The 26,518-nt window shown below is 38.1% G+C and overlaps 1 protein-coding gene and 1 long non-coding RNA gene across 3 annotated transcripts; both read right to left on the bottom strand.

Annotated features, from left to right (window-relative positions):
- Positions 1–826: 826 nt before the first annotated feature.
- LOC142601052 (uncharacterized) lies at positions 827–26,518 on the bottom strand. 2 transcript variants are annotated; one of them, XR_012834619.1, is made up of 5 exons: positions 25,870–26,518; positions 9,751–9,855; positions 7,740–7,825; positions 7,388–7,586; positions 827–1,065 (listed from the first exon to the last, which is right to left on the bottom strand). It is a non-coding gene; the product is annotated as an uncharacterized LOC142601052 (long non-coding RNA). The 2 variants fall into 2 exon arrangements; XR_012834618.1 differs by lacking the exon at positions 25,870–26,518 and having other exon boundaries at positions 9,751–10,345.
- On the bottom strand, positions 10,420–16,603 carry LOC142601098 (cation channel sperm-associated protein subunit epsilon-like protein). The gene is given in 6 exon segments (XM_075749199.1): positions 10,420–10,471; positions 10,473–10,543; positions 10,545–10,631; positions 10,633–10,896; positions 11,283–11,415; positions 16,599–16,603. Coding segments are annotated over 6 exon segments (612 nt in total).

The following is a 26,518-nucleotide window of genomic DNA, read 5'->3' as shown; positions in this document are numbered from 1 at the left end:
TTTGTGGCCCTCCTCTGGACTCGCTCCAACAGCTCGATGTCTCTTTTGTACTGTGCCCCCCAGAGCTGGACGCAGTACTCCAAGTGGGGTCTCACCAGAGCGGAGTAGAGGGGCAGGATCACCTCCCTCAACCTGCTGGTCAGGCCTCTTTTGATGCAGCCCAGGGCACGGTTGGCTTTCTGGGCTGCAAGTGCGCACTGCCGGCTCATGTTGAGCTTCTCATCAATCAATACCCCCAAGTCCTTCTCCTCAGGGCTGCTTTCAATCCATTCCCCACCCAGCCTGTAGTTGTGCTTGGGATTGCGCCGACCCACGTGCAGGACCTTGCACTTGGCTTTGTTAAACTTCATGTGGTTCGCACGGGTCCACCTCTCCAGCCTGTCAAGGTCCCTCTGGATGGCATCCCTTCCCTCCAGCGTGTCGACCCCACAACACAGCTTGGTGTCATCGGCAAACTTGCTGAGGGTGCACTCGATCCCACTGTCCATGTCGCTGACAAAGATGTTGAACAGTGCCGGTCCCAGTACCGACCCCTGAGGAACGCCACCCGTCACCGTTCTCCACTTGGACATTGAGTCATTGACTCTTTGAGTGCAACCATCCAGCCAATTCCTTATCCACCGAGTGGTCCATCCATTGAATCTGTGTCTTTCCAATTTAGAGACAAGGATGTCATGCAGGACAGTGTCAAATGCCTTGCACAAGTCCAGTAGATGATGTCAGTTGCCCTTCCCTTGTCCACCAACGCTGTAACCCCATCATAGAAGGCCACCAATTTGTGAGGCATGTTTTGCCCTTAGTGAAGCCATGTTGGCTGTTGCCAGTCACTTCCTTATTTTCCATGTGCCTGAGCATAGTCTCCAGGAGGGTCTGCTCCATGAGACAGAAAGTCCTGGACAGGACAAAGCATTCGTTCTGGGCATACTACAGAACATATTCTGGTTTTTCCCATCCATCTTCACTGCTTGAAGGCAAAACCCCCAGATGTCATGGTCTATACATTCTCTTCACATTCTTTCAACCTCATAACACTTGTGGGTTCCTGGCATGGCTTCCGATGGGAATCTGATCAATCAAACAGCAAAAATAAAAAGAGGTTACTTCCTGTGCGTTTCTCAAGATGTATTGTCTATATGTACATGTCTACATTTGCACCATTGGTATGTGTATGTAAGCTCTGTTAGAAAATTGTCCTGTTAGTACAGATAGAGAAGGTACACTAACATACAAGATGCAAAAGGTTGCTTCTGCAGAAGAATGAACTTTAGGAAAAAAAGATGAATGCAACCATTTCCTTGGCTAAATAAAAGTAAAAAAAAGTCTTGGGTAAGAGTTCTATATGCGTTCTAAAAGTCATGTTATCTTCACAGAAAACTAGAAAAAAGGTCAGCCACGAGGAACTGACTCTGACCTCCACTGATGGGCCAAAATAGTGGTGATTGAAGAGGTTGTCTTAGTGGACAGGTTTAGAAGAAGTTTGTAGTCCCATACTCAAAGGATTTACTTATTAAAAGATGCAGAAATTTAATTATGGTTCCATTAAGAGAACAGTTTGTTGGCAGGAGAGTTGAGTCTGCTTTGCTTCTTCATAAGTCTACCATCAAGAGGGTGGGAAAAGCAGATTAACAACCCCCAACCCCTCCCTTCTTTACAGGTTCCACTTTTCTCCTTATTTCCCTCCCTCTTCATCCCCAAGCGGCACAGGGGACGGGGAATGGGGGTTACGGTCAGTGCATCACACTTTGTCTCTGCCGCTCCTTCCTCTTCAGGGGGAGGACTCCTCACACTCTTCCCCTGCTCCAGCCTGGGGTCCCTCTCATGGGAGACAGTCCTCCACCAACTTCTCCAACGTGAGTCCTTCCCACAGGCTGCAGTTCTTCACCAACTGCTCCAGTGTGGGTCTCTCCCACGGGGTGCAGACCTTCAGGAACAGACTGCTCCAGCGTGGGTCCCCCACAGGGTCACAAGTCCTGCCAGCAAACCTGCTCCAGCATGGGCTCCTCTCTCCACGGGGCCACAGGTCCTGCCAGGAGCCTGCTCCAGCACGGGCTTCCCATGGGGTCACAGCCTCCTTTGGGTGCCTCCACCGCTCTGGTGTGGGGTCTTCCAGGGGCTGCAGATGGCTATCTGACCACCATCATCCTCCATGGGCTGCAAGGGGACAGCCTGCCTCACCATGGTCTTCTCCAGGGGCTGCAGGGGGATCTCTGCTCTGGCGCCAGGAGCACCTCCTCCCCCTCCTCCTTCACCAACCCTGGTGTCTGCAGAGCTGTTCTGCTCACATATTCTCACTCCTCTCTCTGGCTGCAATTGCTCTTGGTGGTGTTTTTTCCCTTAATTATAACATATTTGTTATCACAGAGACGCTACTACTGTCACTGATGGGCTCAGCCTTGGCCAGCAGCTGGTCCGTCTTGGAGCCGGCTGGCATTGGCTCTGTTGGATATGGGGGAAGCTTCTGGCAGCTTCTCACAGCAGCCACCCCTGTAGCCCCCCCGCTACCAAAACCTGGCCACGCAAACCCAATACAAAGAAAAAGCTGGCTTTGGGGATGAATTTATTATCACATCACCTACAATGTCAGTGTCCCATTTTACTTCCCCTGTACTAATACAGGTTTCATTGTGGTATTACAGGCGGTTGGCTGAGGGACTATGGGAGTCAGTCCTGGCAGTCAGTGATTTTTAAATGCTTATTGATTCCAGAGAAACAAGTTTGACTTTATTAGACCTTCTGGTTACTGTTTTAATAATACCTCAGCTATCCAAGGACAGACTACATTTCTCAATGTTAGTTTCAGGACTAGTTTTCTTGGAATGCTAGATTAGATTTTGCTTTGGGAGGATGGATTAATGATTGCTGTGAAATGGGTCTTTATAGATAAACACAAGTCCAATTAAGGTGAGCTAGTGAAGATAGCTTAGAAAATGTGAACAGATGAAAGATTTTATTTATTTATTTATTTTTCGTTTGCAGACAAACCACATTGTGAAATGCAGAAAAGTCAAGTTTGGGTGGGAGGTTGATCACTGCTGTGGGAGATTTGGGCTTACTGTTGAACCCATTAACAGGTGCAGTAGAATCTGAAATTAGGAAGATGGAAATAAGCAGAATTACAGACATCCTATCTGAATTCACTTTTTGCAGAACTCCGGCTTGTGTTGAGATAAGATGAAAGGCATAAGACAACCTTCTGTAGCACTGAAGCTGAAATCTACCAGTCTGAGACTGTTGACTCAGGCAGCCCTAAAACAGAATACTTAGCTGGTTGCTCCTCTTGTAGTTTTCCATAAAGAAATCAATTTCAGAAAATCATCAGTCCTTGCAAACAGTACTGAAGACAGCTGATTGTATTTCCCTCTGTGATCTGAGATTCTGAAATGGCAAGGTTTGCTCACTAGCATTTTTAGCACTCCTTGAAGGTGAATATTAGACTTGTATTGGAAGCTTGATTCAAAACTTTTAAAGATCAGTCATTTCTGACGAATGATCAGGCTACTTTGTCCTTTGATGCAGAGCACAGTGATGATATCATCAGATGCACATAGGGGGTCTTTATGGCTCTATACTTCAGTATATTAATGTAAAGACATTTGTCCTTGAATCCTGGGCTAAAACCAGCTGCATGAATTCTGTAACTTGCCAAGAAGCAATCCATTTGGAGTGATTTGGATGGAGGAAAAAAAGGATGGAATGGCATATCCACACAGGCATTTTGAGGATCCTGCCACCATTCCAGGTACGAGCTGATATGAAAAGAGAAACTGAACAACATGCTGAGGGGAGGGGGCAGAGAGGAGGAAGTCCGAAATAATCAAACGTGCTTGAATGAAGGATTCAAAGATGGATTCACATCACAAAAGTGACTGGAGACGTTACCTGCCTGAAAACAACCAGATTTGACTGCACGGGAGTGCCTGAGCAAAACACAACAGAATTATCTCAGAAACCACAAGTAATCATAAAGTAGGCTTGATAAATTTGCTAATCTGAGTTAGAAGGAGGCAGAGGAATATGTGTGCTAATTCTGGCCATCCAGTCCCTTACAGTCCTCCCTAAGCGCACAGAGCAAACTGAAAATAATGTGTTTGCTTTTTTATGCATCACTGTTACTCTCAATGGCATAAGTGATTACCATTGTAGCTAAACAGAAACATGGCATTCTCTGCCAAGACTTGGTATCTTTGGAGATGGGGGTGCAAGATGTAGGGCCCTGCCAATGATAGGTGTACTGATAGATTTAAGATTGTTTCATTCATTGGCAGTGAGATCCTCATGGGTGACAGTTGGTAGAAGAATCCGGAGCACTACAGGACAGGTCACCAAAGTATAAAGTCTGTGTTAATTGTTGAAGAAGGTTTTAAAATCATTTTGTATTCTAAAGCAATGGTGGGCTTCCTCGACAAAATGAAGGAGGCATTACCAATGTCTGATGATTCCTGGTAAATGAATGAGTATCTGGATGAAAGTAAAAGAATGGAAACTGGCGTAAGAGTTGCAATGCCAGTGATTTTAAAGTGGGTTGGAGTACTGCTGATTCAAAGATGAAGTCAAAGAAGAATGACCATTAGGGGTATTTAGCCTTTTTTCATGGATTATTTGCCAAAATCTTTGGGTGGATACTTCACCTAACCAAAAATGTAAAAATCTTGTCTTGGATGGAAAGCAAAAGAAGCTATTCAAAACAAAACACAATACAGAGTCTGAGCTCATTACCAATTGTCAGACCAATTTAAGGGGACACACGAGACTGGCAAAATAACTTCTAAAAGTAAAATGAGTGTAATTGTGGGAACAAATAAAGGAAAGCTGTTAGTAAAGCATATAAATCACAGTAGTCAGGACTGTTGGGCACCTACTTTTGCTTTCTGAGTATCTCAGGGCATTTTCATTACATCCGGATTCTTCTAAATAAAACACAGTAAATTTAGTTAACTAAAGCATTTCAGTTCTTAGGTGATTACTTTGTAACATATGAAGATTTAAAGCCTCTGGAACAACAGGGAATTGTAATTAATTTTAAACATAAGAACGAGGTCCAATAACCCATGCAGCCATGGAATAACACTTTCGCAACTGCATCGGTACAGTGGTTTAGTCTATCTGATATTCATCTGTGCTCAAACTCTGATGCTTCAAAAGAGAGTGAAAACAAACACACCTTCACCTCACAGGGGATTAATTGGCCATTGTGTACTGGGAAAACCACACCTTTCTAATCCTACAGCATACCTGATAGAACACTTAAGCTTGACATTAAATTACATTAATTTTCTTGTGCAGAGTTGCAAGCATTAGGAAAATGTCACAACGGCCACTTTCTTTTACCAAACGTGAAATAAATTGATTTCTTAGGTGTCATATTATAAAACTTTTCCTTCATTTACCAGATAATTTTTGTGGTCCTAAAGCCTTCTTAGTATTTTTACATTCCTTTTGAGCAGGAGGTATTAGAACTGGACACAAATATATTAGTCTCAGCTTTTCCAACACTACGCACCAAAGCAAATTGATCTTCTTAGTTCTTATTCATATTCTCTTTCTTACACATACAAAAATCCCATCTGTTCCTTTGCCAGAGCACTGTACTAAGGCTACATGCTGAGGTGCTTATTTTAACAGTAGCTGAAGTAATCTTCTTCAAAGAATGAGGTGGCTCAATCATGTGGCACACTCAGTAATCTCTTGTATATCTTCCTAGGAAGAATAGCTCTTAGTTTATATGTGGAATGTGAGGTTTAGAGTGTGGAAAGGCTCTACAATGATATTTGCAAAAAGGCTTACCTAATGGGAGAAGACATCTTTTAGCCTGCAGTAGGCTATCAATTTGTTCTTAATTCACTCATATACAAAAGACTACAGCATCTTGATTGCCAAAGGGACATTTGCTTTTCTGAAAAAAAGCTGGTTAATAGTATGGAAGGTCAGAACTGTCTCTTGAGTAACCTGAATACCAGTAACACTTTCAGAGATGGAGAGAAGATTTGAATAAACCTGTATGCAAATCTAAACCAAAAGTGAGGATAAGAGAGTTAAGATTGATCCTCAGCCTCTCGTGGGGAATAAGCACAGAGAGGAGGATTAGAATTTGCTGAGAGAGGGTGGGAGCTGGAAAGGGAGGAGGATAAAGGAAAGAAAAGGAAAAACAAGGTCACTGGACAGCTGAATTATATAGCTACCTAAATCCTTAACCCTCTCTTCTTCATAGGCACAACACAGGGAAGGAAATAGCATCTCAGACTACCACAAGAATTTTCCTTCAACAACATTCCCCTACACAGTAAGAGCAAACCCTGCTCTCCATGGCCAGACATTCTCACATATATTAGAGGAAAACAGTGATGTCTGTGATGTGACTGGAAATGAATCTGTCTCAAGGAAGGCTGCAAAGAGATACATCATGGCATTGTGATAGAGCTGGAAACACTCTACCCACTCCATCTCATCAGTAGAGAACCACAGTGCTGCATCTAGGAGGATGAGGCATTTGCCATATGAACAGCAAGCAACAACAGCTGATCTCCCATCAGATCCTTTTCCTCTACCCCATTTACTTTTGGTATTTCCTAGCTCTTTAGTCCAGGACCTGTCCTAAGCCTTGCCAAATCATGCTTAGGTCAGTGTTTTCATACTACTGGTTGGGCCTCAATTATGAGCTTGATAACGGAGCCTTGTTTCTCAGCTATCTAGGAAAGGGTGAACTTGCAGAGAGTGACAGGACTTAAACTTTTCAGAAATAGCAGTTACTTCACAACATGCCTTCATTATGGTATAGACACCAAAATTAGCAGATTGTTCAAGCACAAGAGAGACACTTTTGATATGTATGGATCATTAGTCATCCAAATGTTGACACCCATGAAACACAGCAGCAGCAGAATGGAAAGGGGCAGATAAACAAGATGAAATGCTGACAAACACTTAAAAGATACTCAAATGTGTCCCATATGCCTAAATCAGGGGAGATGATTTCCAGCTTATGTAACTAATAGTTCATGTTTATAAAGAAATCCGCCTTCTTATTATTGCAGAATTGTGTAGTTAATTTACAAATTTACAGTGCTGACCTGGTATGATGAAACTTAGTTAATATGCTATTTTAATTTATAGTTTTAAGTAATGTTTCTCTTATTGAATTTTAAATCCAGGAAATACACTTAAATAACAGCTATATTAGTAGAAAATTAATCTGCATGGACTTATGTGAGCATATACTCCGCTGTGAAGCCTCAATAGCAGTGAATGCATGAGGAAAGAAGCCTTTCTCCACTCCTACATACACATAAGGACTATCCCAAATATTGCCCAAATACAGCAGAAAATGAAAATGTATAGAAAAATATAGTAGGAAGAAACTTTATTTGAAAGAAACTTTAAAAAAACTTACCTCATTTTTAACACAGATTCCATAAGCAACTTCATAAGTGCTGCTTTTTTTTTAGTCATAGTAGGTCTGGCCTGTAGACTTCCAGAGATGTACTCATAGCCACCTTCTCCTCAAAAGATATCAGAGACCAAAATGTCACTTAGTCTCCCATGTCCAAAATAGTAGAAATTAAAATCCACACTGTGCTGAAAAGCTACAACTGAACAACAATCTTCAAAGTTAAATGTAAAGCAAAATATTTCAATTTCCAAAGGATAGGTCTGACAGTATATTCTAGAACCATCAATTAATAACATCTATACATTAGCAGATGGATTCAAATAAAGGACCAAGTATTTCCACTTAACCACACAGGAAGCTTTACTAATTCTTGCAAGCCAGTTCTTGCAGCAAATAAGATGTTATTTTTCAGTTTTATCATTATATTCCCAAAGTAGTCTGTACGAAAAAAAGCAGAAAGAATATACATTTGTGTCTTTTAAATTTACAAGGCTATGACTGTATTTATTTCAAATTATTTTTTCTTATCATTGTTATCTTTCTCATATGATATCTACATGTACTTCATTCATGTATACCTCCCAAGTTAAAGAGAAATCTTTTGACAAGCTATGCCCAGTGGCTGACAGACATATCTTTTACCCTCTGAATCTCACTCCCACTTGGAAAAAAAACCCAACCAAACAAACAAAACCCTCACAGAATCTTGCAGGATCATTTCCTTTGTCAACTGGAATTCTTTTGCTTAAGAATCTGGATGTCATGGGGATAGAAGATGGGTGTTTGTATGGATATAAGGAGCACATTTTGAAGAAGGGAAACTCCTTTATTTGCTTTCAATGACTGTATAAATTTAAATCTACTGACTCTAGCAGTGTTATCATGTATGATCTCATATGAGGAAGGGGGATACCAGTGTCTAATAAAACAATGACTGAACAAACTAGTTCACCAAATGATCAACTGATCTAAAATACTAACAATGTTTTATGTAATAATGAAATGCCTGGTAGTAGTTATATAAATTTCAGATACAGGAATGGTGTCTGTGAAGTTACTCAGCACTGGCTAGAGTTTTTGAAGATATACTCTCCATAGGCACACTGCCACTATGGATGCGTGCGCTGTTAGTACTTGAAGCTGTATGGTGTGAGCAGTGTTCATGAAGCATGCTCGTGCTTCACCTTTTTGCACATAGGTACATAAAGGAGACTACACCATGTAGCCCCCCCCCAACCCTATAATTCTAGATCTAAAAAGCTGTATGAGGACTTCTTCCAGAGATAGAAGATGAATAGGCATATGGCACACATATCTCAAAGAACTTAGATTAATGCCAAGTAGCCCTTTAATTTTTCTTTGTCAGTATACATTAAAACCCCATACTAATGGTGGTAACAAGAAGTATCCCCTTCACATCCAGAGCTAATACAGAGTTTGCGTATGTTAAGAAAAAGATTGCTTTAAGAAACACTATCGTTGATAGATGCTTTTACAATGGCATTCTAGGTGGAACTCCAGGTGGCTGCTTGTAGATGTCTGAGGTTTGTCAGTTCTGGTTAGTATATCTTAATCTCTGAGAGCACTTGCACTTAATCCTGTAGAGGGGCTATTCAGCTGAATAGTCTTTGTAAGGACTTTTTTGTGTTTTTCATTCCTCTGGATACAGAAAGAATAAAAGAGGAGTTTGCCTAAATAATTTGGTCCCATTCAGATTAAGATCTGTCTGCTGTCCAATTCAGCCCTGAAACTACAGGGAGTTTAGAAAAAGCACAGATTAATTAATTTCCTAACACTAATGAAATTCAGATATGACTGAAATTTTGAATAAGTTCGAAACCACTCCACATGGTACTCTTGGCCTGGCTGCCCACACTATGCAATTGTTGGGCTGGCAGTTCTGCCATGCTCTGCCTAGCTACTTCTTGTCCTTTGTAAGTAGTCTCTCAGCTGCTGCTGTATTTGCAACGGTAAGCTTGGCTCTTGAGCCATCACCAGGCTACCTTGTTAGGATCCATCCTCCATGTCACATAAGATGCATCAGTAGGTAAGACTGAGTGTCCAATTAAGCTTGATGATAGCTTCACCTTGCAAGCCTGGTCCCAATGGATATTTATCATGGCCTTTGGAGCTGGTGAATTTTGCCTGAGAAGGCTTTTCCATCTGATCCTGCACTCTCAGAAGGGTTTTTGATTCGAACAACAGCTCAAAACTGTAGAATAAGATCTCTCCAGTTTCATGAACAATTTTGTAGGACATGGCTGTGGTAGTGTCCAGCATTGCTCCACTGAACTTCATAGAGAGGGACTCAGATTGGACTTCTTTACATTTAGCAAGTGACTCAAGTAGTCAAAAGGACATACCATTGTCTGTAGAGTGAATGGCACCTGGTCAGTCGAATTCTCCTTTAATAGCCAATTAAAGATGAGCAACTACCTTGGGAAAAGACTTGATGGGGTTTCCTGAGGCTGGAATAATGAATAGAAAGACTTTTCTTAATAACAGTTGTGTCCTACTTGGGAACTCCAGTTTTTTTCAATATGATGCTGTGATTATAATCTGAAAGTGAGTGCCTTAAAAAGTCGTAAAGTTGCAAAATAATCTCTCTTTGATGTACTGAAAAAGTTGTTGTTGTCATGCTATTTCAGTTACCTTCTCTTGAGAAAAATCAGAACTATCATGCCATTAAACTTCTAGGCAAACAGAATTGGACAAAAATAATCAAGTTGTCTTCCTCTAACAAATGCTAAGGCTGAAAGTCAGAGTTTTCTTAGAATCATACTCAATAGGGGGTGCAGGTTAGAATCATACTGACAGGGATGCAAGTTAACAATACCTGAAAAATAACAGTTTGCTAACTCTCTTCTTGGTATATCCGTCCATCTAAAAATAATAATTTTCACTCTTAACAGACCAATGACATGAATAAATATTATTCTACTACTATCATTTACAAAAAGATAGCTTCAGTGATCTCTAGAAATTTATTTTATCACTTAATTACAAAAAAAACCCCAAACCTTAATAACTACTTAAGTTATAGTATACTTAACCAAGAATAATCTGGTGAATAGTCCTCTCATTTCTGATAAAGTTTTGATCCAGGTACTTGAAAATATCCATTATCTGTGTTGTTTTTGTAGGTGTAGTAAATGCTCACGTCATCCCACAGCAACCCAGACAATAATGCTGCATTTATGTGTATCATCCTCATAACAGAACTGCGAGGAACAGGTAAGTAAGTAAAAACTTCTTAAGCCCCAAAATTGTCTGTCTTCATTATCAACTGCCAGATAAAAATGTCTGGAGGAGCTGCAGCCACTGCAGATCAGCAACAACGTAACTTCATATGGGATTGAGTCATAGCTAACAGATAAAGAAGCGGCATTTGGAAAACTTAAGAACTTCACGAAGTTTGCTGTATCTCCTATTTTATTAAATGTTTTGCTATATCCAAGATAAACCTCAGTAGGTGTCCATGCTGCCAAAGTATTTAATTGGTTTCCATTCTGTTAAAAAAAAAGACACAGTGATTACGTAAATAGTAACTTCTCTTAAGGTTTATATCAAGGCTGTACATGAAGAAATCAGGATGTTTTGTGATACATTTTCAGCTAATCTAATTAAGAAAGCTTCACTGAAATTAATTTACAAATTTAAGCTGTGATCCTAAAAATGACTTCATATGGCTGCATGAGCTCATGCAGTGAGAGCCACAGACAGTGTGCAGACCTTATTTCAAATGTTCTTTAAATAAACTTGTTGCTGTCTGGTAATTTCTAATTCCAAACCCAGCATTACATCAATGAAAAGTAGATCTAAAGTAGACTCATTCAGACATTTAATGAAGATCATCCATATCTTAAATGTCAAATGAGAAGTACAGATAACTTACCTGCACTGGATAGACAGATGAACACCAATATCTTGAATATATTCCAGTTATTTGACTTTCAGGAAGCTTGTGTTCCACGCCAAGTTTTAAAAAATATTTAGCTTCTTGTTTATTAAAAATATGATTCCACTGTCTGTTAGAGCCACATTGGTTACATTGCTATTTAGGCCTTGGGTCAAAGCATCTGAGGGAACTTTTATTTCTATGTAAGTTTTGAATTCCATCATTTGTATATAAAGTTCCAAACTTTGCTAATAAAACTGCTCTTGTTGCAAAACATGCAGCCCATTTAAGAGAGGTCACTTTTTGAGGGGGGAACAGAGTGAGATGTAATTTTCCTTGCTGGGAAATGATTGTTTGGGCCTTGGAATTATAAAAGGAGTATCTAGAACAAAGCGTTCCTGAAATGCTGTTGGCTTTCCATGTGTTTGTGCTACAATGTCATCAGATATTGTAGGTACATCAACAGTCTATAATCTGGAAATGGAAGAAACAACAGATAAACAGAGAAACTTGAAAGATGAAAACTTCAGTCAGAAGAAATTCAGCTACATGATTAATGTCACATTCTTAGAACAACTGCACCTACAGTGGTACAAAATTATTTCCAAATTCTGTTCTAATTCCAGAAGATAGATGATGAAATGAAATCAGGGAGAAAAAGATCAAAAATTGCCTGCAGTTGGACTTTAAATTCTAAACTTACAAACCCAGGCATATTCCTGTGTCAGTGCTGCCTGGAAACTGTACGTGACTGAAAGATCTGACTGAGAAGAAAGTACCTGGAGTTAAAAAGGAACGGTTGTAACATTATAGCTCCATGGAATAATACAGCTTTCCCTATTACTGAGGACACCTTCTCCCCACCTTTCCCACAACCTCCTTTGAGCTACTTGGAATGTGTAGAGGAAAACAGATTAGCAAGTACCAATACCGAACCCTATTGCAGATGATGATCAGGGCCACTGATAATTCAGCAAGAGTTGTGTTGATAAGCAATAAGAGAAAATGGGCTTAAAAGAGATAACCCAGGTGTAGGAATAGGCTTACTGTAAATCATGCAACATTGTAAACCTGATAACAGAAATAGTCATGAATCTTGGGAATTTCTGAGCATTTGAGAAGAAGAATTCTTAGTTTGTTACACACTGTGTGTGTGTATGTATGCATCACATTGACAGTTACACATGCATCCTAATGCAGATATTCTAAGCACTGAAAGCAGAAAATGTTAGTATGCTTGGTAAGCAACTAACTTGGAGAATCAGATAAAAAATAACAAATCATATTATGTAATTCCATATCCTTATGCTTATATGCTTCACTTGCCCATGCTCAGTGTATTCCATAGAATTATTAATTCTACTAATTCATTAATTGATGTGTTCCTTACAAATATCAACAATCTGCGTGGTCCTCCCAGTGATAGGTACATAGCATACTGTCACTTTATTAGGATATACATTCATATGAACACAGCTCTAGTAGCTCCAATACATCAAGTCTGGAGTAAGTTTGAAACTTAAGGGGTTTCCTTGATGACATTCCCAGGAAATAGAGAGCGTGAATAATGCAAGTTAATCAAGACAAAGAAATTATTTTAATTAATTTTCAATTAATAGTGGCTGCACAGCTTTCCAATATTACTTCCCTAACTTCAGTTGGCATAATATGTCTCATTCATTATATACATAGGATAATAATGGATCTGATGGGGTGCAAAAAGCCAGCATCTCTGAAGAAGATGACTTGTTCAAATATTAAGGCCCAAACAATTCTGGTTCACTACATCAGGATACAGCAGGGCTGACAGAAACTTCAAAATCTAAAAATTCAGCTCAGTATAAAGCAGACCTGGGAGGAGATAACAGACTTGATGATCTTAAAGGTCTTTTCCAACCAAAACAATTATATGACTCTATAAGCTTTCCAGTTTTGGCTTCTGGAGAAAACGTGATGCAGGACAGATCCTACTCCTATTCTTACAAACTGTTTTGAGTTTCCTGAGAAGCTGCTGCTTTTAGAGAAGACTTAAGAAGCCAAAGAGCCTTTCACTGGCTGTTTACCAAATACTGAGCAAAACTGTGAGTCTATCCAAAGTTCCAAAAGCAGAAGAAGCTGGTATCTCAGTTAAAATTAGTCTTGGGTTTTTTTCCTCTCATTTCACCGGAAAATATGTCTCCTGAGAAACTGCATTTGAAATTTCAGTTTTCAGGTCTTGCCTAATGATAATTGTCCTGTCCAGTCTGACTAGAATTTGAATTAGTTTGTGGTCTCAGTGCTCTCAAAAGGGATGCTAAGGAGACTGTTGTATATGATTATTGGATACAAGTTGTTTCATCTCAAACTTACTTCACTGTTTTTCTATCGACAGATGCATTAACTTCCAGACTTATCTGGAAGTAAATGAAGTATTTGGAAAGGCAAAACTGGTGCAAATTCTGTTCTTGTAGATGTGAACACAAGTGCCACTGGCTTCAATAAAAGGTGTTTCCTTTTATTTAACCAAGCGTATGTGAGATGATTCAGATGTATCAATAGATTCTCTTCCCTATTTGAAAGAAAAAATAGTTAATTTATAAAGCAATTTTATGTTCTCTTTCTTGATTATTCTGCACTTCAATTGTCAAAAAAAGCAGCAGTTAATAAGATAGAAAAAAGTAATACCAGAACTCCCACCATTAAGAAACAATTTACTGAGATTGTCAGAATGCGTATGTTCCCATTTTGGGGGGTGGGGTAAACTATTTAAACTCTGCTATGAAAAATGCAATAGAAAAACCCCACCTCTAATTACAGCAACTTTTGATATTGAGTGTTGCTATGTTGCCATCTAGTGATAAAATAGAAAGGTACAATAGATGATGACAGGGAGAGCAAACCAAACCTACCTAAACAGTACTACCTACCCCATTAAGTGTCATACTTGTTTCTTGCAGTATAACACGTAGCATTAATTACATGGTGAGAGTAAACTCTTTTAAAAAGAAGGTAAAGTCACAAAATAGTAGTGAACTTCTTATAATTGGCATTAAGAGAGTGTGTAAAATGGGTAAGAGTCAGATGGCAAATATGCTGCAGGAAATGCCTGCAGTTGAGAACCCCTTGTAAGATGGGATCATTCTCACTACCCCATGACAAAATTTAGCTCTGATTTATTTGGATTAGCTTCACTGAAGGCCTACAATGGATAAAATTTTACAGATCACAAAACTTGTGACAAATACCTTTGCTACACATGACTCCTCGTATGTTCACATCACTATTATTTACTGGTTTGTTCTATTTTCTCATGAACTCACAATCAAATAAAAACTGAATTTTTGTCACTGCTGACCTGTTGTGTTTTCATGTGACACTGCAAAATATGGTGAATACTATATAGTCTTGGAAAGGAAAAGAAGTAATTGTTCTCAAATGCAGTAAGCAGTGATAAAAGCAGAGCAACTGACAGTATGGGTGTCCTTATGTTAGATCTAATGTATATTGGTCCAAAATACTAAGAACTAACAGTGTGGAAGAGTTTCATCAGGGGCTCCAGCACAACATAAACAGGAATTGAAGGGGATGGCACTGCCTGAGGAAGCTCTTCAAATGTCATGTTTGAATGGATTCATTAATTGCCTTTTTGTGACTGTCCAGACTCACCAAAATCTGACCACAACCCCTTTATTTATTTCTAAGAAAATTGACAATAGTTGCTTGTCAAAAGAAAGAAACTCATTCATCCTTTGGAATCCTATATGATGTTCCTAAGAAAAAAGCTCCTATGAACATCACCTGATGGTGGATATTGTAGCATGAGGAGGTTCTGGGATCCCTTTCGCTTTTCCCTCACCTTCCAACCACTTCCTTGCTATTCTATTTCCTATCCAGAACATGCAAACCCCCAGTCAAAGCGTGACTGTAATATAAGCAAGCATTAAAAGACGGATTAATACTTTGACTATTATTTTATCACATATGTTTAGAACCATATTACTATGGCTATTGCCCTACCACTGCTCATCAAGGGTATAGTTAAATGTTGATTCACAGAAAATGCTGAATTATTCAGCAACAGGTGAAAGAAAATGTCTAAGATGTTGTACTTTGCAAAAAATACCTGAACTTTATCCTAAACAAGGTAGCAGAGACACTGGAAGCACTTTAATTGAACCTGAATGATACTCTGCCTGAGCTACCTTACTTCTTTTTTTGAAATTGTGTCTGAAATATCAGCACATAAAGTAAAAATGTGCAACCCCTCCACTTAGAAGTCTAGAGAAGGGTGAAGAAGAGTATCTGTCCAAGATTTTTTTTCTAAATGAGGATGAGGTGTTCCATATAATACCTCACACGTATTCTAAACTTCCAGGAATGGCATGCCTGATGGGGGGGATATGTTTCACTTCGAGCTAATACCTACAACTTGATAATTAAGACTCAAAGACCATTCATTACAGTAAAAATGTTAAGTGTTTTTTGAGTCTAGTCTTGCTTTCTACTCCATGACCTTCTATACATATGAAGTTGTACAATTATGTGCGGTGAGTTTTTTAGGACTGAAAGGCCTACGTAAGTTTAAGTACTGTGGTGAATGACACAAAGGGCAGCTAAACCTGTCTAGCAGATGACAAGCTGCCTTCAAAGAAAAGGAAAGATGGCAAAATTATTACTGAAGCACAAAGTTATCTCAAAGTAGAAAAAAGAGGCCCAGATATAGGCCTGTCATCAACAGCTGTTTGTAGAGTTGCAAGTGTAAAAATTTTAAATAGCATTCCATTTAAAAAATATAAATTTTGGATGCTCCTGAGAAAACTACTTCTGTTTTTTCAAATCGGTATGAACAACAGGTTACTGTCCCAAATCCCAAAAGAGCCTTCCAAGTATCCGAGAACTCTGTTTAAGTAAAATAAAGGTTAATTATATTTTTGTCCAACTAGTATAAGGCTGTTTATGACAACATTCTTTTGCAATTATGAAGTTGGAATAAGCTTTGATAGTAAAAAATACATTTTCAAACAATTACATACCATTAAAATCATATTTACACAATCTATTCATTTCAGAATACACAACACAGAGCAAAGTTCCGTTTTCTCTGCATTCCTTCTGTAGCAGCAGGCAGAAAACAAAACCACTTTCCTAACATCTAATTGTCTAACAACAAAAATGCCTTCACAATGCAATAAATATTGCTACCTTTTTCTTCTGTTTCATTTTAATCTTGAAGATAGTAATGCCAATTATTAAACAAATGTTAAAAAATTAAAAGATATAATGATGGCAACTTAATAATAAAAAAGCTAAAATAGTGGTGCCATGCATGCATACCTCATGTCAGGTACTGTTCCAATGACTAATTACTTTCTGCCATTCGTTTAGATCAGAAACCCACTCCTAACAAAATTTATTGTACGTATTAATCCCTACAACTATTCCACGTGAGATAATCTCTTGAATGAATCTCCATTCAGCTTGTACAATAGGTTGTCACATTTTAGGTCTAAATGAAACCCGTAAATTGACATCCTTGTTTATTACATATCATGACTTCAAAAATGCTTTTGCTTAAACTTTTTTCCAACAGTTTGCTATGCATGAGGAAATCTGAAAAGAGACTTCTGTTTAACTGCCACATGTTACTGCCATATAATTTTCACAAAGACTAAAATTTGACTGAATCACTAAAACTTGCTAATTGTTCTATTTCTATGAAATAGACAATAGGTTTCACCTCACTCATTATACCTGTGTTACTGCTGCAGTATTAGGAGAAAAAAATCTTGCAAAATTATTTTTCCTAACACAGTGAAAGGAAATAAAGAAAGGTGTATGCAAGAAGTGTATTTCAAAAAGACATTTCCACTTCCAACTGGTAATTTTTCACAAGACATGCATTTTAACCTTTTTCTTAAGTGGGATCATTTCAATGTACTTGTGATGGAATAATTGCAGTGTGGTTCAGTTCAGAAGATCTTTCAGGACCATATATCCACAAAACTAACTTCTTACAAGTAAAAAAAGAGACACAAGTTGGTAGTTTTGTAACAAACACTAATATTCTATCACTGCGATAACATTTCTTCTTGTGACAACGCATAAGATAATGTAATAATATTAACTTCACCAATGCATATGCTGCAAGCTAGTCTTGTACTCTGTTTCTTTTTGATGTGAACAGGCAACAACAACTGAGGGAAGCAGCACCTCCTTTTCTCAGAAATAAAGGGGGAAAGAGTAAGAATTTATGGAGAAGAATTTTTTGTCCCCCGATGCTGTCATGCTTCCCCCAGAAGCCCTTCCTCAGTCTCTCTCCATTCTTGTGGGCTATGCAGATATATACAGCCTGTTCTGCTGCAGTGAAGGAAGAGGGGTTACTCACTGCTAAAACAGAACTTGTTTCTTGCCAAGGAGATGTTAAAAAGCTGTTATTGAAATGTACATCATGTATGCTTCCATGACCGGCACATCGCTGACATACTGCTGTTTCAGGCAGGAAGGCGGCAAATACCTGGTATTTCCATCTCATGGTACGTGCAAGGGGAATAATCAGTCGGTGAGGCTGAGTAACCACCTTTACCACAAAGGACGGCAGTGTAAGGATGTGCCCAGAGGCAGTTACCATCAAACAGCTGACATGCTCCAAGTTTCCAGCCTACAGTTTGCATCCTGCAGCTTCCTATTCATCTACTCAAATCAAAATGCCAAGTCTTGCAATCCGTCCTTAGAATAGGGTAAGCTGAGTAATCATACAGCTGCTTGCTCAGAGGTGGCTGAGTAGGAGAACTTGCACGGGGAGAATATAAGCTTGCTTCCGCAGCTGTGAAGTTCAATCATTTTTAGCAGACTGCAAATTACTTGTGAATTCAGTTTGTTAGCAAGGACACTTTTTTTATTATTTAAAGTTTTCATATTTCCCCATGTGATCGCAATCTCTCTCACAGTCAAAGAGGGAGTGAGGTAGGAAATAACTGATGTTATCATCTCTTTATATTAAATTTGCCAGATGTTACAAAATAAGGAATTTTATAAACAAGATGATACTAGTTTACTGTACCAATGGAATGTTTAATCAGGTTCATTGTATGTCACACACATTTTAAAAATCTCAAACAAGTACACAAATTCAAAGAAATGAATAATAGGGCGGTCTGCCAAAGTCTGCCATTAATCAGCCTGAATTTGTGTCAAAATTGTATTCCATAAAAATGAGAAAAAAGATTGGAGAAGAGATAGATTAAGATAGAAGGCCAAAGAACGCATTCAAACTTAAATTTACCTGACTTTCACTTATGGAGAGTGGATCTGTTCTACAAAAACAATAAATTACATATTAAATTGTCATTCAAAAGGTTGCTATTGAATAAAACTATTTTATGTGATTTAAATCAATCTGCTTGCATAAGATGTGTACACAGTGTCTAAAAGAATGTTTTTAACATACTGGCTTTGGTTGTTCCACTGCATAAATACTTTGATATTTAAAGAGAGATCCATACTCACTGGTGTTTCTCATATAAAAACACACCCTAAGCATCTTTCATATGCTTTTTTGTTACATAGCTTCTCTCTTACCAAAAAAATAATGTGGTATTTAAATAAAGTACGTCCTCTGGAAAGTCCACCATATTTAAAGTTACCAGATTAAAATGATGTTTGCAAGGAAGTATACCTGCTGTATCAGAGAGCACAATGGAGACCCTGTGTAGTGCTCTGTATGAGAAGGAGACTCCCCTCTCCAGTAAGGGAGACATGTCCCTCTCTGTGATGACATGGCAGGGAGTAAAGCGCTGCTTGTGTTAGAATTAGGGCCTCTGAGTCTTCTCCGCTCTCGCTGCAGCTGGAATAGGTAAGGTCCAAGGCCGAGGGAAAGGCAGGGAAACTGCTGTTACCTTGGATGTCAGAAATACAAGCGAATTAGGATTGCATGAAATCAAACCCCATCAAACATCCTGTATGAAATGTTAATTCTGATGAAGTCAATGGTAAAACATCCACTGCCTTCAAAAGAAGTCAAGAATTCATACATCAGTTTCAGTGGAAAAAAGAAGCCGTAGTCAAGGATCAAAGTTTGTAACACGAAGCATGTTTTAATCACCACTCAAGTAAAATGTTAAAAATCTACTGATTGTCTTCAAATTTGCTGAAAAAAATCCATAGGACTACAAAACTAAATTTGCAGTTTTCAGGCAAAGACAGAAGTAATTCTAACTGGTGTAACTGAAGTAGAAGAACAAAGTCTGATTATGGTTATTCTAGGATGAGAGATTGCTGCTATTAAGGCTGCCTTTGGCTTCCTGTCAATCATGTTTTAAGTTTGGTGACTGAACTCAATGCATTCCTCCCAGCAAAACAAAACAAAACAAAGCAATTAGGTGCTCCTTTCTGCAGTAGTATCTGGGAAATGTAGGAAGGCATTCTCAGGCAACATTAACACTAATCAAAACAGAAAACATGCAAGAAAGTTTACCCTGGAGTTGACAGAAAAAAATCTGAGTAATGGGCTTGCTAGCCTACTATACAAATAGATAAAGCAGTTACATGGTTTTGAGGGCAAGCACATGATGCTTTGCATTACACAAGAGTTATCAGAGGAGTTTGAAAGCTGGGAAAAAGAAACCTACTGCTATCTATTTCTATGTTTAGAGAAACAGGACTTTGTATATGTATTTGATAAGCAAAAGCACACCATTAAAAATATTCCTGACTAGCATTATAGATGTTTTCCTCCTAAGTAAAGCAAGCCAAACACTGGCAAACTCCATGGATGACAGGAGCAGAATACAAGTTACTGTTTTTGCCTAAAAACTACTGGTTTTTTTCAGGAAATCTACAGAACTTTTCCAGTAGCGTCACGACCATCAGACTTTTTCTTTCCTTTTTCCTAGTGCTACCAAGTAGAAGGGGATCATAAATCCAGCAGAGCTTCTTTGACTGATGGCCACCAGGGTTCCTGTCTGGTTTTACTATGTTAAAATATGTGCTCTTATGCTTCGCTATTCTAGCCTGTAGTTGTGCTTGGGATTGCCCTGACCCATGTGCAGGACCTTGCACTTGGCCTTGTTGAACTTCATGTGGTTTGCATGGGCCCACCTCTCAAGCCTGTCAAGGTCAAATGTCTAGAAGAGAAACATGTTTTGCTTTGATATACTGTCTTCCTAGTGCTACTGGTTTATGTTTTACTTGTATCAATGTATACATCTATATAATACTTTATTACTTACAGAAAAAGCTTTGATTTATGAATAGTTCAATTGAATTCAGTGAGACTATTTACGAACACATGAGCATGCTTGGAAACTTGGGGTCCTAAAGCCTTTGTCAGTAATCACAGATGTAGATGAGGACTCATCACAGCACTTGCCTCCTCTTGTTCAACCAGTAGCTGAAAACTCAAACAGCTGAGGCTATTCTGGCACAGCTCAAGAGATACTGGTAGGATAACAAAATATTAAAGGCAACAACAGACCTTGAACGCATGGGTAGGATTTAGGATTATTTAGGTAGAAAGGGTGAGGTGAAACATAAATGGGAGAGAATTAAGGTTTTTGCACTGCAAAAAGGTCATAGAAGGAGAGTTAGAGAACACGAACAGGCAACAATTAGTTTTTATGTTAATGAAACAAGTTGCAGCAATCCCATCTAGGAAGAGAAAATATGAAATTGAGAGAGGTTTCTTACATGAAATGTGTTTGGTTTGTTTTGTTGTGGTTTTTTAAAAATATTTAAATATTTTTAAATGCCCTTTCTGAATAGAATGCACTGCATTTATGCCGTTTACATGTTTCTGTGCCACCTTAAATGGAGATGTAAATAGGGACATAGACCCAATACCATTCACTTCTTTGTAACAGTCTTATCTAATGAACAGAGATTCAACATGATATTGCAAACTTCCTTAAGCCCTTTAAAAGATACTATAGTTCCTTCTGGTCAGTGATCACAATAATGATTCATCATGAGCTTCTTCAGATCCAAACCCAATTACAATTCAGATCCCAAAACACCACTTACATTCTTTACAAAGTACTGAAAAAATCCTATTTAGTCAAATCCAAAGTTTTTTTGCGGTAAACATGGTGGAAATCCATGTGACAATATCCACATAATCTGTGCTGTTCCAGTGTAACAGGCAGGAAATACCATTATTACAAACCCATTTAAGAATCAAGAGTTCTGATTAACTTAGTAAGAAAATGAGTAATGTCTGCACAATGGTTTCCTATCTCTCATTTAATGAAAGATTAAAATCCGTTAACATTCTCACATACTTTTTTTTAAGCCTTAATCATACTACAGAATTTGGTATAAAAACACTCCATGGTCATTACAAAAACTACTGTGAGAAAGCTGAGGGGCTTTGCACCTATATATGGTAAGCAGCTGCCTTTTGTCCACAGAGAAGATGTATGATGCAGATAGGTCTGCAGAGCAAGCAGAGTAACTTTATGTTAAAGGGATAAGTGTAAAATATTTAATATTTCAATAAAATAGAAGAAGCTGTCAGAAATCTCAGAATTCAGTGATTCATCTTGCAAGCAAACAAACCATCCCTGCACTAGTTAAACTCTGTTCTTAACTGGAAGTTTTCCTTCACAACCTTTAGAGATAAAGATGGGTTATATTATAAATAGCATATTCAATTCTGCAGCTCCATTTCTCAACAGACTATGGATGCTACGAGAGACATCTGCATCCAAACCATCACTAAGTACTCAATGATCAGACTGCAATTAATTTTCTCACAATTTATTTTCACAGCTTACCTCAGTTCTTTACTTTTGGTTTTACTCTAGAAGTCCCAGCAAATGGACAGTTCAGTGTTGGTTTTGGTGAACTAAAATTATTTAAAAAGTAAAGTAGTGTTTAACACTAGTTAACATAAGATATGCGCATCTGAGAATTTATTTAGCTTACATCTTGAAAATTTTGGATTTCGGGGTCCTCTTCATAAGTTTGTGCAAGAGAAAAACCCCACATTTCTGTAATACAGAGAATACAATCTGGCAGTTCAGCACTCCAGTGACAGACAATCTACATCTCTAAGACTGAATGATTATAGTTTTAGGGTATTATTTATAAGCATGTTGGACCAAATTAAAAAAAAAAAAGAAGAAGAAAAAAAAGAAGAAAAAAAGAAGAATGTGAGAGAAACTTGAGCCTGAAAGCATGTAACATTCATTAAGCTTTTGGCTCAAGTTTTTCTTACACGTGTGTCAGACAGCCTAACTACTGCACAGTATCAGTGACGCTTTGGGGAACTACAAGATGACTGTCCCACAGCAGCTATGTAAACAAGTCCCTTAATGACAGACAACTGGCAGGGCACAGTTCCCAGCCCCTGAGCTCTCTAAGAATGCGGTATGGGTCATTCCAGAGGTCTGCACATCCTGATTGCTTGCCTTTAAGGTCACACTTCACCCCATTCACCGGTTTAGTCTGATCCTATCTTGTCCCAACACATCATATAGGATTAGTAGTAGCAAAAGAAATTAAGGATTTATCAGGACTCCGGGTATTATAGGTTACAGGGTAACACAGACAAAAATCTTTATTCTAACCTGCATTTAACAACCAAACACAATCTTGGTTGATGCAGCAGCTCCCACCCACAGCCCCTGGGGCACTTTCAAGAGCTAGTGAAGTCAGGGTGCTGTTTTCAAACAGAAAAAGCTGATGTAAACTGGGGCTACTGCGCTCCCCTTCCTTCAGCTGACACTTTTGCAATGACCCTGGTAAAAGAACTATTCTAATCAAAAACCAGACCTAGGAAAAAAGAAAAGCTTTCAGCCAATTCAAGATCTTTCTTAGTCCAATTTGTGGCATCCTGTTTTAATGAATAAAAACAACAGAAAGATTCATAGAATCATGAAGAGCTTTTCGTTTGTTTGTTTCCCTTACATAGTTCTTCATTCTCCCTGACTCAGAGACATATATTCTGAGAAATTTATAAATCTATAAAGTCCTGCAAAAAAACTAATCACCCAACATCTATCACACATGCATTCTATTAAACTTTTAATGGCTGATGCTGTGAAAGGCTAAGACGGAGACAGAACACACTATCTTTGTGCACACCTAACGTTGTAATGCTTAGGAACAGGGAACTTACACCTGCCTTGGAGAGTAAGCTGCTGCTCAAATCACAAGCAGCAATGAAATTCTGGGGGCAACACTGTAATAAAAGCTAACTTGTATCATACATGTCCATTTTCATATTTAACATATTGTAGGTAAATATTTAAATTACAGTATCATATATACAGAAAACTCCATTTCATTTCTGGTCTGTAAAGACAGCAATTCATTTGCTGTTCTTTTAGAGAATGGAATATGCAGATCTAAACAACTCCTTAAAATTTTTTTACTTTATTTTTTTAGTGTTATTATATAAAATAATTGTCTTCCCAAATAATAATTGACAAATCTCATTTCCAAGCAAAGGATTTAGCTTTACAACTTTTCAAAGACAGTATTTTATTTTCCTGCAGATCTCCAGTCTTGCCAGCTACTACCTTATTTACACTTGCATGTAAAAAATGCACTTCTGTAAACTGCCAATGCAATTTCAAAAGTATCTGGTATTATCTTAACTATTCACCCACTGAATTCAAAATCTTGCTATAAATGAAGTTCCATCATATTCCAGATATATCTAACCAAAGAGCTGAAAACACTTGCTACTGTGTGCAAATGTATCAATTCTGACTACATATACAAATATTATATTATAATGTTCTTAATCTCATTTTTATCATGATAAAAAGACTAATGAATGTAACAAAAATAATTAAGAGAAATTTTAACTGGAAAAACTAATTTAAAAACAGTAATAACAAGCAACAAGCAGGGATCAATTACATTAGCACACTGTTCAAATAAAATTATGTATGTCCTAACTATATAATAATTTCTCTTCCTCCTAAACTAAGCTGACAGCATTCTGGAGAGTTTGAAGTGCTACAGATGCCAATCGTATCCAGCACAGTGGTTTTTAGACTTTTTTTGATGATAGTACTATCAACACCCAGTATTTTTTGTGAGCCTCTGTACACCTTAACATCAAATTAAACCAGGAAAATGCTCTAAAGATGCTGTAAATAATCAGGAAGTAAAATTAACTTACCTTTTATTGAACGTTTTAATGAGATTAATGTGACAAATTTCAACCTTTGATTGTTTAACAGAGTGCTGGAGGACACTTGCAGATTAGCTAACTGTGGCCCACAGACCACTTTTCTGCAACCACTGTTCTAGTGTAGATAAGACCTCAGCGTAAAATATCCAAGTATTACATCATTGGCACAATCAGAATCAATTTTAACAGAAAACTCGTACCATGGACCATGTGCCCTGACATTTTCATTGCCAAGGGCTATTTCTTCAATCTATACTTTTCCTGAAACTCAGAAATTGCTTACAGTAGGACAAACAGTATCAGAAAAGTATTAACATTGTTCAGTAGTCCTTCAACACAATTAAGAAGTATCAACAAGAAGAAAGAAATAGCACTCTATGAACCATTAACCACACCGAGCATTAGCCAATAGTCCAGTTGGCCTTCTTGTTTGTGACAGCATTTTCCCTTCATTCATGCTCACCCTTGATCTTCTGAACTACTGAAGTTCTTACCTAAATTCTCCTCTAAACTACTTTGCATGTCAATTTTTTTTTTAAATACATAATCATAATATGTGGGATAGTTCATCAGAATAACTGAGAACATATAGATGTAACAATTCCACATATCTCTTCAACACATCTGAATGAAATGCAGATCTCACACTGCTTCCATTCGGTGTTTACGTACTAAAAAATCCTGCCTGAGTCTCTTGCAATTTATTGGGAGGCAGGAAATGCAGCCATATGAAAAGCCTGAATGTACCCAAATTAGAGTGAAATTTGTGATAAATGTAACTCAGTTCTTCATATCCAGTCAATAACATTGAACAACTCAGAAGACAATACAACCTAAACTTTATCACTGTACACTTCTACCATGGGTTCAGTTTTACAAAGTTAATCCCATATACCAGCTTGCTAATGCCAAAAAAGGCTGTCACATTCCTTCATTCCTTGACCGCAAACTGTTGCCATTTTGTGCCACCTCTAAACGCCCACCTCTGCTCACAGAGCAGATTTGGCTTGCTCAAATGGCAAAAAAAGTTAATATAGTCCATACATGTTAGAGGGGAAAAAACAGTACTGTAACATTGGATGCTCTTGCTGGTTTTCTTGCTTATAGTAAACGAAACAAAGTAATTGCAATTGGGAGTTTCTGCACAGTTTTATTCTAAACTCTTGCTTATATTACAGCAAATGCCTTTTTTTTTTTTTTTTTTTACAAGGAGCATTAAATACCAGTTGTGTTTGTACTTTGGTCAAGAGTTACCACAGAACTATACTATAAATACAGTTAGTGAATCATGTCAATAACGACTATTTCATATCTTTTACAGTATCAGAATGAAAGCCTCCATTTAGTTTGCAAAGAAAAGGGAGTGGAAGAATGATGGACCCATAATACCATATATTATATACAAATTCTAAAGCTTGCAGTACCAATCAGTATTGATTAGCTTGATCTTCATTAAATACTTACAGGTTTTCTGGAAGAGTTCATAGTTTTCTTCACTGGTTCTATACCTACCAAGAAAACATACCAAAACATAAATCTCAGAACTCTTCTATGCTAGATAAAAATAGCAGAACAATGGATTTGTGTGCCTGAGACCTCTTTGGAAAGTGGCATTACACTAATACCACATTGCTAGGACACTACCACGACAGGCTCAAATTTATTTTGAGATTTGAGGGCATGTTTGTGTTGGCAATGATGAGGTGTTAATATGAGTAGCTATATTGGAAAATCATATCCTGAAACATTAATCTAGGTCATTGTTTGGGGAGTCACGAGATGATCAATGGCCTCAGAAGTGAGCGCACTAAAAAAAAGTTTGCCATTGTGTCAGCAAGACTGGAGAAACTGACTTCAGCAGCTCCTTGTGCCTTTTAGTGACTTCCCACAACCTCTGTGCAGTGATACAGAAATCATGGCTATGGGGGATTTTTTAGCACAAGCAGAAAAAAATATTAATACTATGGACTACACAGAATGTTTAAGGCACTATTTGCTCTTTGAAGTGTGTGCACAGAATTGCCTCATATCATTTGCAATTGTTCAACATCTTTGTACTGAACTGACTATTTTTTAATAGCACCTCTTTGCACTTTCAGGATTTAGATATTCC

The sequence above is a fragment of the Balearica regulorum genome, chromosome 3 (genome assembly GCF_011004875.1).
Source record: "Balearica regulorum gibbericeps isolate bBalReg1 chromosome 3, bBalReg1.pri, whole genome shotgun sequence".
Taxonomy (NCBI): Eukaryota; Metazoa; Chordata; class Aves; order Gruiformes; family Gruidae; genus Balearica; species Balearica regulorum.
The sequence above is the reverse complement of the archived record's forward strand: the minus strand, read 5'-3'. Positions and strand labels throughout refer to the sequence as shown.